Source organism: Dunckerocampus dactyliophorus, chromosome 15 (genome assembly GCF_027744805.1).
Source record: "Dunckerocampus dactyliophorus isolate RoL2022-P2 chromosome 15, RoL_Ddac_1.1, whole genome shotgun sequence".
NCBI classification, from domain to species: domain Eukaryota; kingdom Metazoa; phylum Chordata; class Actinopteri; order Syngnathiformes; family Syngnathidae; genus Dunckerocampus; species Dunckerocampus dactyliophorus.
In genome coordinates this window covers 14,359,170-14,375,177 of record NC_072833.1, presented here as the reverse complement: position 1 = coordinate 14,375,177, position 16,008 = coordinate 14,359,170, and the positions used below count along the sequence as shown (strand labels likewise).

At 41.0% G+C, this 16,008-nt stretch overlaps 1 protein-coding gene across 6 annotated transcripts in view; it reads left to right on the top strand.

Moving 5' to 3' along the window:
- The window catches only part of dennd4c (DENN/MADD domain containing 4C), a 30,856-nt gene that overhangs the window by 3,977 nt on the left and 10,871 nt on the right, over positions 1–16,008 (top strand). For all 6 annotated transcript variants that reach the window (XM_054752616.1, XM_054752614.1, XM_054752613.1 and 3 more), the window contains 10 exons: positions 9,650–9,961; positions 10,943–11,195; positions 11,271–11,340; positions 13,631–13,800; positions 13,874–14,115; positions 14,183–14,249; positions 14,328–14,386; positions 15,392–15,536; positions 15,619–15,794; positions 15,899–15,999. In XM_054752616.1, coding sequence (XP_054608591.1) covers positions 9,663–9,961; positions 10,943–11,195; positions 11,271–11,340; positions 13,631–13,800; positions 13,874–14,115; positions 14,183–14,249; positions 14,328–14,386; positions 15,392–15,536; positions 15,619–15,794; positions 15,899–15,999 — 1,582 coding nt within the window. In that variant the 5' untranslated portion in view covers positions 9,650–9,662. The remainder of the gene's footprint in view (positions 1–9,649; positions 9,962–10,942; positions 11,196–11,270; positions 11,341–13,630; positions 13,801–13,873; positions 14,116–14,182; positions 14,250–14,327; positions 14,387–15,391; positions 15,537–15,618; positions 15,795–15,898; positions 16,000–16,008) is intronic.

The window sequence follows — 16,008 nt, the reverse complement described above, 5'->3', positions numbered from 1 at the left end:
TCAACAGTTAAAAGCATCATGCTTAGATCATGCATCTAAAATATTTCAAAATGTACCCCGCATTGTTTTGTGACTCAGTTAGATCAAAAAAGTCTGTCCTGCTCTATATTTTGTCATTGTTTTCTTAAAAGTGATGTTAAAATATCGTCTTGTTCTGATGAACCCAATATCGTGTCTCGTGAGCTGAGTGTATCGTGACACCCCTACTTATTACCATTGCCAATGATTTGTGAGTTCATGAGCATAAAACTCATGTTCCTGTGGCCTCATGAAGTGACACACAACACAGCAGCCATCAGTATCGTGATACCCTTCTTGTACATATATTGATGTTGCTGAGTAAGTGTCCATAAAGATGGAACTGTGTAATTTAATAATTTCCATCTAATGAAAAAAATCTGAATTTGAATTCTCTTTTTATAAATATGCCCTTGCGTCTAAAAGCTCAAGAAGTGATAAAAACGTCTGCCTGTTGCTAATAAAATAAACTGGAGCAGCTGTATAAATCTTTAGTTGCGAAATGTCGTGATCAATAGACTATGTACAGTACAGATGTCACAGAAACGTACGCACGAGGCATGTCCACCTTTATGGATCATATACTGTTTAGCCAAAATGTTATTGTGTCTGGTCCAAATCAGTTTGATGTGAACTCCAACAAAAGACAGACTCATTACCAAAATGTTTTCGCACTTTTTGTCATTTTTGCCGTCAGTTTTTTCTTCTTGTCTCGTGGGTTTTAGCAATAGAGGAGTAATACTTGCGCTGTTTGTCATGGCAAAACGTTAGCTTTCAAGCTATACAAAGTTTGTCATGTAAGTCTTATGATTTTAAGGAATGAAATGGATGCACGCTGGTCTCGTACTGTTTACTTAGTTTGATATTTTCCCATGTATGTGCATGTAGTTTGAATTGTCTTCCTCCACTTGATTTTATACCAATATAGCCAAACACCTCCACCAAGGCAACCATTTGGCACGTCATGGCTGCGGCGTCTCTTCTAGTTCACCCGGCACCGCTTACTCTTGTGCATGAGGTGTGTTGTGACCTGGAATGGCAGCACAATTGGAGCAGAGCGTGCACCTCAGCAGTCAAGTGCAAGCAAAAACACACCTTTGTCTGTCATGACTGCATTTTTGCAAGTTCACCAGGCCAAAAAAAAAAACATGTCAGGTGACCGAGAAGGAAAGGAAGTAGGGAAAAAGGTCAGGCAGATGAACAACACTGCGCCTGCCAAGGATTTTGTTATTGGACCACAGAAGTCAGCTGACTTATGAACAACTTTTCACATGTCAGTGCACTCAGCTAGTTCAATATAGTAGTTCTTTAACATATCTTATGGCTGTACAGTAGAAGCAGTATTTCCTTAGACATTCAAAAAGTACAATAAAACCCAGAGTTTAATGATAATAATAATAAAAATAATAATAATAATAATAAGAAGAAAAATAATAATAATAACAACAACAACAAATAAACCCTTCAACTCCATGTCGTGTGCACGTAATGTATATAGGGGCCTGGTAGCTATATGGTAAAAAGGCAACACTGAAAAGAAAACAAAAATATTACAAGGACAATAAAGTTGTAAAATTACGAAAATAAAGTCATAATATTACAGGACAAAAAACAGTCATTTTAGCAGATTAAAGCCATTATGTTAGAAGAATGGAGGTCAACTTTTGTGACCATAAAGCTAAAAAAATAATACAGCAATGATTGTAAGACTGAAGTTCCAATATTATGACAAAAATGTTTGAATTTTATGAGAATACGGCTTCAGTATCACAAGAAAAATGTCTTAATTCTAAAACAATAAAGTAAAAATGTTTGTTATATTACGTTATCATTTGTGATTTTCCAAGACTGAAGTTGCAAAAGTTACAAGGAAAAAGTCCTAATTTTCTGAGGCTGAAGTTGTAATATTTTGAGAAAAAGTCAACATTTTCTGCTGTAAAAAAAAGTCATGACATGAGTGGAAAAAAAAGTTGTAATATGAAGAAAAAAGCTAATTTTCAAGACTAAAATCGTAAACCATATTACAAGAAAAAAGACGTCATCTTGCGAAACTAAACTTGTAATATGTTGAAAATAAGTCTCAAAATAAAAATCATAAGATGATACCATAAAATCAAAAGCCTTCGACAGGTAAAGTTGTAATGTTATGGAAAAAGTCCTAATTTTCCTAGTTTGTCCTTTTGTCCGCTGAGCTTGTATAGACACATGCCCTCATGATTAATGTGTGTTATGTTCTATACAGTGTGTGTATGTGTGTATATGTATATATATATACACACACACACACACACACACACACACACACACACACACACACACACACACACAGACACACATACACCTCAGTGTATGATCTGGAATCCTGCTTGGATCTCTTCATGCGTACCCATTTTCTTACTTGGCCCTCGTACTTGAGCGTCTGTGCCTTTTAGTTTGGATCAGCCCAGGCTAAAAGCTAGTTAGCAAGGGCAATGAGTTTACTGTACCCGTGCTTCCGCTCAGTGAAAAGAATGCCCTGTCTCCCCAGGCCTGGTCTTGTCTTGTCACGTTTCTGCCCATTTTGCTTAATTCGGTCCCCCATGGGGCAGTCTGCTGTGTCGAAAGTCTTGCTTGAAGCTTGCTTTTGACACGCGTCAACAAACAAGTGTTAATGTCACTTGAAAATGTGTCTTTACTCACATACTCGGCAATGAAGGAGCTGTAGAATGTTTTGGAAAGATATTTTTTTTAATTGGATGATTGCAAAATGTGCATTGACAGCATTGGTGTGTCCCGTCTTGCGATGTTGTATTTTGCATCTTGGCCGAGTATCAAAGGAAAGCTGTGTTTTTAAGTGTTGCTGTCGCCGCAACACCACCACCAGCTTATCTACGCTCTCAAACACCTGTGCTCCCTTTCTCCACATTCATGGCAAACACGTGTGGCGGCCGTCGTTTAGCTTGAGGTCAAACGACTGGCTTCAATTTGACTTCACCTCCTTAGCTTGAGGTCAAACGACTGGCTTTAATTTGACTTCACCTCCTGCAAAACCCATGCCTCGCCTCAAGGGGAAGCAAGCCATGCCTCGCCTCCATAAATGATTGACACTTTGTGTAAAAACAAAAACCAAAAAAAAAAAAAAAAGAAGAAAAAGGTTTTGCAGCCTCAAAATAGTTGCCGATACCAAAGTAGTAAAAAAACAAGTTGTAGTTGTAGTAATTTTATAATAACAGTCTTAAAGTTGTGATTTGACAAGAAAAAGGTCATTATTCTTAAGATGTAAAATACTACATGAAAAAAGTCATTATTTTATGGAACTAAAGTCATAAAATATTGCAAGAAAAAAGTTGTACTCGAAGTACAATGTCATAAAGCAGGGGTGCCAACACTTTTTCAGCCTGCGAGCTACTTTTAAAATGACCCAAAGAGTTACATCCAACTATAAACATAGAGAATATATATATTTAATGCAGATTAAAAGTCAAAATGATCTACCTCTTCCAATAAAACAGGAAAACAGATAACATCTATTTAAAATGTAACTGGTAAACTTTGAAACTACTGTACTTAAATGTTCCATTAGTTTCCCGCCATGCGACAGTGCGCAGGGACACGGTGGGAGATATGACAAATTTTTTTTTTTTGGCAATTTAATGATGCAAATGTATTTCTCTTTTGAACACGTAATGTTTTCAGAAGCCAAACTCTTTGCTTAAATGACCCAGCAACCAATCAGAACTATGTTCCTCGTCACGGAAATCCGAACAGAACTGGACTCGGGAGACGAAAGGGGGGGGTGTGTAAGTCACTGTTGATATAGTCCACTGCTGACGGGGATGTCATACAACTTCACGTCAAAAAATCCAAACTATCCCTTTTAATGTTTGCCGTGGAGGCGCAACAGCGTATGAGGAGGGGAGCCTAATGTCAGGTGACTGATGTCATCTGACATCTACAAAGTGACGTTTATGACCTGTGTGACACATGCAATCAACCCACACCACTCAACGTAATGGGCACCCCTGTCGTAAAGTATTACGAGAAAAAAGTTGTACTTTTCCAAGACTGTGTTGTGTGACTGCGGGCTACAAGAAGAAAGTCTTAATTTTCTGATACTTACTTATTATGTTGTAATAAAAGTAGGAAAGGTCTCATTTTTCTGTGAATTAAGTTGTAATATTACAAGAAAAAGTCATTTTCCGAGACTAAAATTGTAAAACATTACAAGGAAAATGGCATTTTCTGAGACGAAGGTCAGAAAATATTACCAGAAAAATTTTCTTTTTTTTCTGAGACTAAAGTTGGAATATTACAAAAATGATTCTTTTCGTAAAAAATAGAAAAAGTTATTTGACAATAACAGCCAGCAAGGCGATTTAGTGATGTGCGGCATCTAGTATATGACGTGTGGCCTGTTAGGGTGAGTGGACGACAGTGGCGAATGTCACGCTCAGCTGTTGTGAGTGGATGTGAGTGCTTTATATACACACACACACACACACACACACACTGGCTGCTTTTGTGTTAAAACAATTACATCATAGTTTGTGTGTGTTGGGGACCAATTCAATTACATCTAGTTACTGTTTATCTCCATCTGGCTTGACATGTTGCCAAATTTAGGTAAACACACAAAACCAGAGTTTAAATATGGCAGCCAGCCCAGAGTTTCCCTCTGGGTCATGAGGCAAGTTAAGACCAGCGTTCTGGCAAGAATTTCCACTACCACCCGGAACGTCTGAGGCTTAGCTTACAAGAATGGTTGTTGGTTATGTCTGCACATTCAAATTTAAATCATATAAAGGTGATGACCCTCAAATGTTAATTGCACCTATGTAAGATATATTAAAGGTCCAGTATTATACTTTTTTTTTTTTTTTTTTTTAAACAATTTTAAGTCTCAGAGTTCCCATAGTAGTTCATTGGAAGTGTGTTGTCCAAAATCTAACCTTGATGCTGGAATTTAGCAAGCCCTACTGGGAACACGCCGTTTTGTGTGTCTGTAGCTTTAATGCTATTGAGCTGTTTGTCAATGTCTGTCTCCGACAGTGTGTGGCAAGAAGCACAGTTGTGCACTTTATCCACTTTTGAGATACACACTGTAGTGCTGCACTTGTCCAATGTAATAGCAGCTGTATATCACATACAACAATGTACTGTAACATGAAGGAGTAGGACAGGAGAACACAAACGTTAGAACACTAACATAGTTATGTGAGCTACAATGCTAACATTATACAGTGGAATCTCGGTGTCACTATGCGATCCGTACTGGAAACGCAATGGGTTTCGTCCATGCGCAAGACTACGTGACTGCCTCCATTTGCATATTTCTATGACTGCTCTTGTGCGACATCACGTGGTGTGGTATTTATTCATATTTTTACATTTATGACCATAAATGATCAATAATCATACTTCTTATATGTAACATATTGGATGGTTATTTTGTTAGTGATTCTTATGAAAAGACTTCGCTAGTATGTGGATGTTTCTATCGTCTTTCTTCACCACGCGTGACCCTACGTAAAAACTTATGCAATGCACTTAGCGCATGCGCAGATGCGCCACAGACGTAAACGTCATATCCGGGTATGTATAATATACATGAATAAATTCATTGAGACATACAACAACACGTAAAATGCAGTGATGTTTGAATGTAAACAACCACAAGCAGAGTGCAGTTTTGGATAAATTTAGAGCAGGGGTGTCAAAGTCGTGCCACTGAGGGCCGAGACAATGCAGGTTTTCTTTTCAGCCGGCCACTAAGGCAGTTGATTTTAATGATCAACACCTCCTTCAATTTGAGAGAAGGAACTCTTCAATTAAATCACCTGCCGTAGAAACTGGTTGGAGAGAAAATCAACATGATCAAACTTGCAGCTTGCATGTCTGTAGATGATTGATGAATGATTGGCAGAGCTCCAGGATGAATTTTAAGATGTACTGTATAGCGAAGCCTGCTTTTGGGCGTATACATGGGCTCATCTAGCGGTTCACAGGGCACAGGTCATGCTCACTTATTACTCATTTTGTCATGCAATATTGTGCAAATCTATTCAGATTTTATGTGGTGGGTAAAAAACAATGCTTGAACATCTGAGCAAAAGCAGTTCTGTGAGCCAAGAGCTCTTCTTCAACATCTGTGACCGCTGACCTCCTAGAAACAAGTAAAATTCACACAAAAAACCTGTCTATAAAGTATTCTCGGAAGAGTGGATCTTGCTAACGGCATCTAAGTTTGTTTCTTAAGAAGCAGAATGGCTGAGAAACTCAGAAACTGACTGGAAATTGTAGTGGTGTTTTCTCTGCCTAATCACGTATGGAGGTGCAGGTTGACCCTCCAGACAAAGAACATGACACTCGATCATCCGTCCACAAGAGTAACAGGTTTTTACTCGAGAAGGGAGCGGCAGCACACGGGGGGTTTCGAGTTACAACACACAGACTTCATATGAAGGAACTCTACTATCATTTCTTTACTTTTACGCTGCAGCCCTTTTGCCTTAAAGGCTCAAAAGTCCTCTGCTGTGTTATTTTTTTCCACTGGACTTTGTCAGTCATTAGAGTGGACAGTGTAACAAGCCTTTTTTGATTTACTCAGCTCTCTTAAAAGAATAGCTTTTTCTGCTACAGCTCGGAGGTCGAGGCAGCCTGGCATTGTTGGGGCTCGGTCGCCATGGCAGCGTCAATGCCCGTCTATCAGGGCTCCTCACAAAGAGTCATTTGTGTGGTTACCCAGGGGCGTGTGGGAGGCCGGAATTGAGGGGACACTATCACAAAATGCTTGCAGCTTAAGAAGTGTGTCATCCAACCTTAACTGCTATAGACTCTACTATACTAGATTCCATGGTATAGCTACTATAAAAATGCTTTGATGTTATCGTAATGTTTTTGAAATTATATTGTTCCCTAGTTGAATCCTGGTATGACCACCAAGATGAAACCGTGGAGACCGTTTCAAGAGTGCCCCAGTGCATCGCCGTAATGCGGAAAATTGGCACGAATTCCAAGTGTGCTTGGACGTCCCTGAAAAGTGAACCAATACCATTTCACTCCATCCTCTTTAACAAGAGCTTTTTCCTGACATTGTTGTAAGGCGGGGATTAAGGAATGTGTGGCGTATTCCGGGCACTTTTCCAACTACCTGGACTCTCGGGCGGGCAGGGAAACTTCAAAGCACGCCGAGACGGCTCATTCACACAGGCACGGCGCCCTGTTTGAGACTTGAATGAATAAATAACTTTCAATCTGATAAGCTGCACCGAAAGAATGAAGCTCTGGTCAAATTGTATTTGCAGCAATAAAACCGCAGATTTTTGTGAGACCTTAGACTTGTTTTTAACATGTTCATGCCTACGACGCAAGCTGCTTTGTAGACTAGGATTTTTGTAGCTGTGGTGGTGGGCTGCATGGGAGGCGGTCTTCCACAGTTGTATCCTGCCGCTGCTGCGTCATCCTCGTTATTTTTTTATTACGACAAATAACAATTTTTATGACTTATTTAGTAATTTAAATTATTTACTTAACTGTTTTAACCAGCATGAAGAGAACGTTGTAAAACTTAATTTAATGGCAAAGTTGCTAAGAGCACTTAAACTGAGAGTTTAAACTATTGAGTTACCTGACCTACCGTATTTAGTCAAATAGTACTATGTGACTATTAGTACGAAAGTACAAATTGTTGTACTATTTCACACAAACCTGAATTTAATTTGATGCCTCTTTTAGAGTAATATGAATACATTGGACATGAACTGTTCAATAATTTATTTTAATTCAAAATAACACAATTAACAGAATAAAATAACAATTTAAATATTTTTCTTATAGAAATCTGTCCTACTTTATATAAAACAGTATAAACGGAGTATGAAGGTAGATGAGGTTGTTAAGTGACACTTGAAAAAAGTAAGCTCGTACGTACCTCATGAATGTGATAGCCACTGCAGCTTCCCCGTGGGACAACAACAAGCTCAGAACGAACCGCATTGCTTGTTTGTTTGGAGCCCATGGACCAGAGGTTAGGCGGATAACTGTAGTTGGCTAGCTACCTACCTGCCGCCAGAGAAGCCGTGACAGTCAGGCAAAGTGCCTAAACAAAGATGCCAGAAAAGTGGAACGACAGTGAGACTGAAAGGAAAGCGATCACACACGCTGCCATCGATGGGCTTAGCCTGTGACAAGCTGCTATCAATTGACTGCACATTTTTCATTCTCACGTGAATAAGGGACACTGCGTCAGTACGGGAATGCATTCTTTTTATTTCATTTGTAAGGTGTGGCGGCTTTTATCGATCAATTACATGCAACAGAAGCCTTGTGCATTTCAAAACTGCAAGAGCAATAACAATGTTGGTGCGTCAGTACTTCCAAGGCAACTTGTTGAGGCTGTGAGTGTTTAAATAGTTTAGTTCCGCAGTCCGCTGACTCACCACTGGAAAAACTGAACTTGCTCACTTATTTTTTCAAATGCACCATGTTAAGTTTTGTTTCCAAGCTGCTGCACCAGCATGGCCGCGCATTTTACACCAGCATACACCAGATACATTCCAGTTTGTCTCCACAGTTTTAACTTGTCTCAAGCTATCTTCATTTAAAACGAAGGTGACTGCTAGATTTACGCCCTTGGCGGCATTTCTAAGCGTTCCTCTGCTCTCGGAGGTTCTCCCAGGACTCTGCTGACATGCTTGGAGCAGTGCACTGATAAAGCAACAGCCCCTAAAGGGTTCTTCTTGCTTTTTATTGGGTTCTTTATTATCTTCTTCTGTTGCTGTTTCCGGCATTCTTTGTGTATGCTGGCATGTTTAGTCCATCCTGCTTTCCTGTGCAGGATTTGGTTACATAAAAAGTCACTTTTTGGCTACAGTCAGTATGTTTCCATGCACTAAATTAGTCAGATTGCTGAAATAAGTCAGTTTGTCCGTTTTTCATACCTCAGCGTGACGTCCCTATTTATGCATTCAAAAGGAAGGATCCCAACAACCGGCTGAAATAAAAGATATGTAGGATGAATACTTATCTATTTATCAGTGCTCATGTAAAACGTTTGACCATGCAAAATACACATTTTTGAACCACAATTACTTACTTACTGTAAAGTTAATTAACCAATGAATAATGTTCAATATTTCAAGTTAATGAAGATTAAAAAATGATTATGTTTTTTAAGTGTGCAGGAGTGGGCCGCACGGTGGTCTAGTGGTTAGCATGTTGGCCACACAGTCACAGTCAGGAGATCGGGTTTGAATCTCCGTTGGGTGTGTGGAGTTTGCATGTTCTCCGTGCGTGGGTTTTCTCCGGGTACTCCAGTTTCCTCCCACATTCCAAAAACATGCATGTTAGGTTAATTGGCGACTCTAAATTGTCCATAGGTATTAATGTGAGTGTGAATGGTTGTTTGTCTATATGTGCCCCGTGATTGGCTGGCGACCAGTCCAGGGTGTACCCCGCCTGTCGCCCGAAGTCAGCTGGGATAGGGTCCAGCGACCGCGACCCTAATTAGGAGAAGCAGCATAGAAAATGGATGGATGTGTGCGGGAGTAGGGCTTCAAGTCAAATGTCTGAAGGGGTACGCGACTGTGAAAACATTGGAAACCACTGCCCTAAAGAATTACCAACTGTCTTTTTTTTTTCCCCCCCCTTAAAGTGTGCGCTGAGCCATGATAGAGGACAAGGGTCACCGCGTCACCGACTATTTTGTGGTGGCTGGGCTGACGGACAAGTCGGCGCCATTGGAACATGACCTCTCCGAGGCCAAGTCCAGTGGGCCCAAGGCGCCCATCACCGACCTGACCGTCATCAATAAGTCGGCGGGCGAGGCAGTGCCTGAGGGCTTCACCTGCATCGACAGCACTCCCAGTGGCCAACCGGCCAACCTGAACCACGGCAGCCTGAAGAGCCCTGAGCTCTTCCTGTGCTACAAAAGGACACGGGGGAAGCCGCCTCTCATAGACGTCGGGTGAGTTTCAGAATAGTATGCCTTTACCTTTACTTTAGTATGCCTTTACACTCAGTGTAACATCAATGCAAATGTCTGTATGTCATGTCACACTTCCTTCGGGAGGCTGTGGAAGGCTGCTTAGCAAGCTTAAATACAGAGGAGAAAACTTGCATCGTCATGCTTGAGCTAATTTTTACACTAGTGGTGACAGCACAGGATGTTGGTGTCTTATTTGTTGTAGATAAATTACTTACTGTGTGTGTTCTCCAAGCTGGCACATACACTGTCTCACAAAAGTGAGTATATTCCTCAAATTTCAGCAAGCATTTTTATTACAGTATATCTTGTCAAGGGACAATACTATAGAAAGTAAACTTGGATATACAGTACCTTAGGGTAGTCAGTGTACACCTTGGATAGCAGTGTACGTACATTTACTCTCCACTGACAACACAAGTGAGTAGCAAGATAATTGTGTCTACAGTCAAGCATGGTGGTGGTAGCTTCACGGTCTGGGGTGGCATGAGTGCTGCTGGCCCTGGGGAGCTGCGGTTCCAATGAATTCCAACATGTAGTATGACATTGTGAAACAGAGCATGAGAAACGAGGCTGCATGCCAGTTTTCCAACATGAGCCTGGACAGACCTCCAAGATGACAAATGCCTTGCTGATCTGATCTGCTGACTTTTAATCTGAAACCTTGGAGCGTTTCAGTCGCTCTTATTGCTCAATCTTATTGGGGTCTGAAGAAGGGATAGGCATATTGAATTCATTTATAGGTCATGGCAGATATTTATTGAGGTGACACAATTAATTCAGGCCCAACTTGTTTGCAAGCATAGAAATGAAAACATAAATAAACAGGAGGACTGTGTACTGCCAAGTAAGAGAGTGCGTTGCAATAACTACTAACTGCATTAAATGCATCAAGTCAATGAAATACAGTTCCCCGTAGTTCCCAATGCAGACATCAGTATGTCTGCTTCTCTGTCACATCAGCGTTCTCTATGAGGGCAAGGAGCGTCTCATTCAGGGCTGTGAGGTGATCCAGGCCACTCCGTACGGCCGCTGCGCCAATGTCAACAACAGCTCTGCCACCTCACAGCGCATCTTCATCACCTTCCGCCGTGCGCCGCCCGTCCAACCCCAGAACTCCCTGGCGGTGACCGACATCTGCGTCATCGTCACCAGTAAAGGCGAGACGCCGCCGCATACATTCTGCAAGGTGGACAAGAACCTCAACTGCGGCATGGTGAGTCACCGGGTTGTGCTACAGCAGCACACGTAAGTTAAGGGCATTTCTATGAAGCATTCTGTTGTCTTCCAGTGGGGCTCCAGTGTGTTTCTCTGCTATAAGAAGTCCGTGTCAGCGTCAAACTCCATCACTTACAAAGCTGGTGAGTCAAGGCTACTATGTTAACCTGTGCCTACACCATGTTTGTATACCATTAATGGTTGAATATGACTGGGGCATTTATTTTTACGTAAACCGAAGAGGATGGGGCATTAATTGGAAACAGGCACGTATTGGAGAGAGGCTGTTATTTCCTAAATGTGAAAACTCATAACAATTTCATTTTCTAGCTTTAATAATGATTTGGGGTGCAGGAGAAAGTGGAAAGGAAAATGTAGCTCTTTGACCACATGGTACAAATTTATTAATAACAATGTATTACTAGCGGACAGCCAATATGGATAGAGAACTAACATTTCAATGTCCATGGCACTTATCGAAATCACTGAGGAAATTATCAGTGCTGTAGACCAGGGGTGCTCACACTTTTTTAGCCTGCGAGATACTTTTAAAAAGTCCCAAAGATCTACCTACTACTATACATATAGAAAGTATATATATATTTACTATATTTATTTTAAAAATATGAGTATGTATTTATGTACGTTATACATGTATATCAGGAGTGCACGCACTTTCTCAGCATGCAAGTACAAGTCAAAATGATCTACCTCTTTCTATAAAACATATAACATATACAAAATGTAACCAGTAAACTCTGAAATTCTATTGTAAATATTAATAATTAGTATTTCACAAGTTTACAGGTAGTCAAAGTAGTTGCTGTCATAATTCACTTCAATATGGAAATAAAGATAATTACACATAACTCCTAAATAGTTGTGTGCGTAATATGTGCGTAATATGTCAGTCAAATTAGCTATGTAACGTTCATTAGGGTACACAATTCATGTATTACATCCAGTTAGCATTTGCTATCAAACATTAGCGATATACAAGAATTTAAAATGATTATGCAAAAGACAATGCAGCCGAAGTCAAGGCAACATATTGAAAAGGTTTCAGCAATGGGCACATTTTGAATTTCATCATGAAATAATAGTTTAAGAAGCGAACGTGTAGAAAACACTGATTTCTGTAATAGAGTTCATGACGCAAGGCCAGTAAACAATACACTTTTTTTCTACGTAACTAGCCGCTACAAGTGAAGAGGTAACTTTTGTTATAGATATAGACATCTTACCGCACAGTTACTTCATCCATAATCAGAATAATAAAGATGAAAGTTGCATCTTCGTGTGTAGCTTGAAATGCTGCGGGGGAGCAAGCGCGAATCAGGATGGGAGCTTAATGTCAGCTGACTGATGTCATATGACAACTACAAAGTGACGTTTATGCGATCGACCCAAACTACCTTGGCGATCTACCGGTAGCTCGCGATCGACGTAATGGCCGCCCCTGGTGTAGACTGTAGAAAGTGTGCAGCGTCAGTATTTATGGATTTGACAAAAGCCTTCGATACAATTGAGCACAATATCTTAATTCCAAAATTAGAAAGATATGGAATCAGAGGATTAGCTTTGAACTGGGTTAAAAGCTACTTAGCAGACAGGAGGCAATATGTGAAGCTAGGAGAATACAAGTATACATCTGCGAGCTTGAAGATATTGTGCGGCATACCCCAGGGGTCAATACTGGAACCAAAACTGTTCAATCTATACATAAACGACATCTGTAAAGTCACGAAGGACTTGAAACTGGTATTACTTGCATACAACTGATGCAACTGCATTCTGCTCTGGAGATGGCACACAGGAACTAATAAAAAATAACAGGAGTTAACTATACTAAAAACATGGTTCGATAATAACAGACTATCCCTAAACCTAAGTAAAACTAAAAGAATGCTATTTGGTAAGTGCAAAAAGGATACACTGGCGCAAATACAAATTGACGGCTTAGACATTGACAGGGTAAACGAAAATAAATTTGTCAGGGTCGTAATGGATAATAATGTCAACTGGAAATCTCCCATTAAAAATATACAACATAAAGTGGCAAGAAATACCTCAATACTGAATAAAGCAAAATTTGTCAAAATCACTCCATACTCTCTACTGCTCTCTGGTATTACCATATCTAACTTATTGTGTGGCGATATGGGGAAATAACTAGAAAATTACTCTTCACTCACTAACTATGCTACAAAAAAGGTCAGTTAGGATAATCCATAATGCTCCTGACAGGGAACATACAAACCCTACATTCCAAAAATCACAATTATTACAATTTGCTGATTTGGTAAACTTTCAAACAGCTAAAATTATGCATAAAGCACCCAGTGACTCTTGGAATCTCTGCAGTAATACAGGCATTAATAGGAGCATTTACGATACATCAGAATACTGCATGTGCTTTGCCTTTATCTCCAGGTCTCATCTTTCGCTACCCAGAGGAAGACTATGAGTCTTTCCCCCTATCAGAGTCCGTTCCTCTCTTCTGCTTACCCATGGGCGCCAAAATTGAGTGCTGGGCGCCGAACACCCGAGACCCTCTGCCCATCTTCTCCACGTTTGTCCTGACCATCAGCTCTGGTGAAAAGGTAAGCCATCAATTTTATTTTCTTACAATACGAAACCATTCTTGCTTTTGATGAGACTCTGCGACTGTCTCAGGTGTACGGGTCGGCCATTCAATTTTATGAGCCATACCCTGTGGAGCTGCTGAGCGAGAAACAGAAGGTTCACCTGGGCCTGCTCACCACTGTAGAGAAGAAAATGATCCCCAACCGGCCTGTGAACACCAACAAATGCATCTGCCTGCTCTCCCGCTGGCCCTTCTTTGAATCCTTCCGCAAGTTCCTCATGTTCCTCTACAAGCTGTCCGTCTCTGGCCCACACCCGCTGCCCATTGAAAAGTAAACCTAACTTGCTCTTTTGCACAGACTGGGAGTTGTCACTCAAAAATATCTATTTACTCCACAGGCATATTTCACACTTTTTGCACAATGTGTCCTTTCCTTCACCGCAAAGGCCTCGAATCCTGGTCCAAGTGAGTGGCCCAATCCTCCTTTCTAAACAACCATCCATGCCTTTGACATCTCTGTATTTTTCCCCCCCTTTCTCGAAGCTCTCTGCACATGACACCTTGATCCTTTCCCAGCCTGTGTCGACACCTTTACCCCTCAGGTAAGGTTGGAGAGTCTTATTCATGATGGATAAACAGTTATTTACCAAAGTACACGGCTTTGCTCAAAACAAATAGTAGTTTGTTACTGGCTGATTTCATTGCTAAGAAATAAAAGCCAGCAGTCCTTGATGCCTTGTCAGATCTGCTAATGTGTGCATTTGTTGTCCACGGCACTCATTTTGACCCTTGAATATGTCTGAATGCTTTGCTGCTTTCCGCGACCAACACAGGGGCCATCGGCAGCCTGTTGAATTGTATGAATAAAAAAAAAATGGGAAAAATGATTGCAAAAGGCATAATATAATGACAAATGGTTGAAATGTTTATCAATAATTAGTAACAATACAAACCAAAATACTGTATATAAAAATATCAGTACAGTATATATAACATACTGAGAAAGAGCTGATAATCCAGGCTTTGGGTAAAGCAAACAAATGTAATCAGTGCCTCAAGTCACTGACAAACCCATGGCCATAGCGTCATTTGTGAGCTGAAGTCTATCCCAACTGACTTAGGCAAGAGGAGGGGCACAGTCAATCACAGGACACATATAAACAACCATTCGCATTCACATTCACACGTGGACAATTTAGAGTCTACAATTAGGCTAACATGCATGTTTTGAGGCTGTGGTAGAAAGCTGGAGGTGGAGGCGAATTAGTACCACTGCCTAGGCCGGCGAGGCGCGCTGGCCATCAGTCGTGGGAGAACCGATTGCATTAATTGATTTGTCTTTTTTACGTGCATGACTGTATTGTGGCGTCAGCGAGCATGCCATGTTTTTGACTTGATGGGTTATTTTGACTTTCTATTCATTTCTATTAAAGTCTTGTCAACTGTCGTTCTTGGTCCATGAAGAACGGCAGAAAGGCGTCTGCCTGTGTGTAAAAAATGTCAGAATCGCAGCCTTAATTCAAAGCAAGAAAATTATTCACATTTTTGCAGAGTGATGTCTGTACTGTTTTCCATTGTGTCATCACACTGCTCTTCCTCCCTGTCAGCGGAGCTGACTACAGCACCCTCTTGATGAATCTGGGCTCTGAGAACTGTGCCACACTTCTCCACTTTGTGTTGCTGGAGAGCAAGATCTTACTTCACTCGCTCCGGCCGGCGGTGCTCACGGGAGTTGCGGAGGCTGTGGTGGCAGTGAGTATCGTCGAAAGGAAGGGCAAATTCTGTAAACCCGAGAGCCTCTTGGTCCTACTCCTCCTTCTCGTCCCATCTTCAGATGATCTTCCCCTTCCAGTGGCAGTGTCCATACATCCCCCTGTGTCCGCTCTCCCTCGCGGGGGTTCTCAATGCTCCTCTTCCTTTTATTGTGGGCGTGGACTCTCGGTACTTTGATCTTTATGACCCACCGCCGGATGTTGTCTGCGTGGATCTGGACACCAACACCATCTACTTGTATGTCGCCACTTGCTTATTCAGCAGCTGCCCATATGAGGACGCTGTTGAACTTTTTATATCTGTTTTTTACAGTATATTTACTGTATATCTGTCCGTTACAGGTCAGACGAGAAGAAGCACAACAACTGGAAGAACCTCCCGAAGAAGCCCTGCAAGAGCCTCATTAACACGCTGAGCAACTTGCATCGCCAGCTGGCCACGGGTACAAATA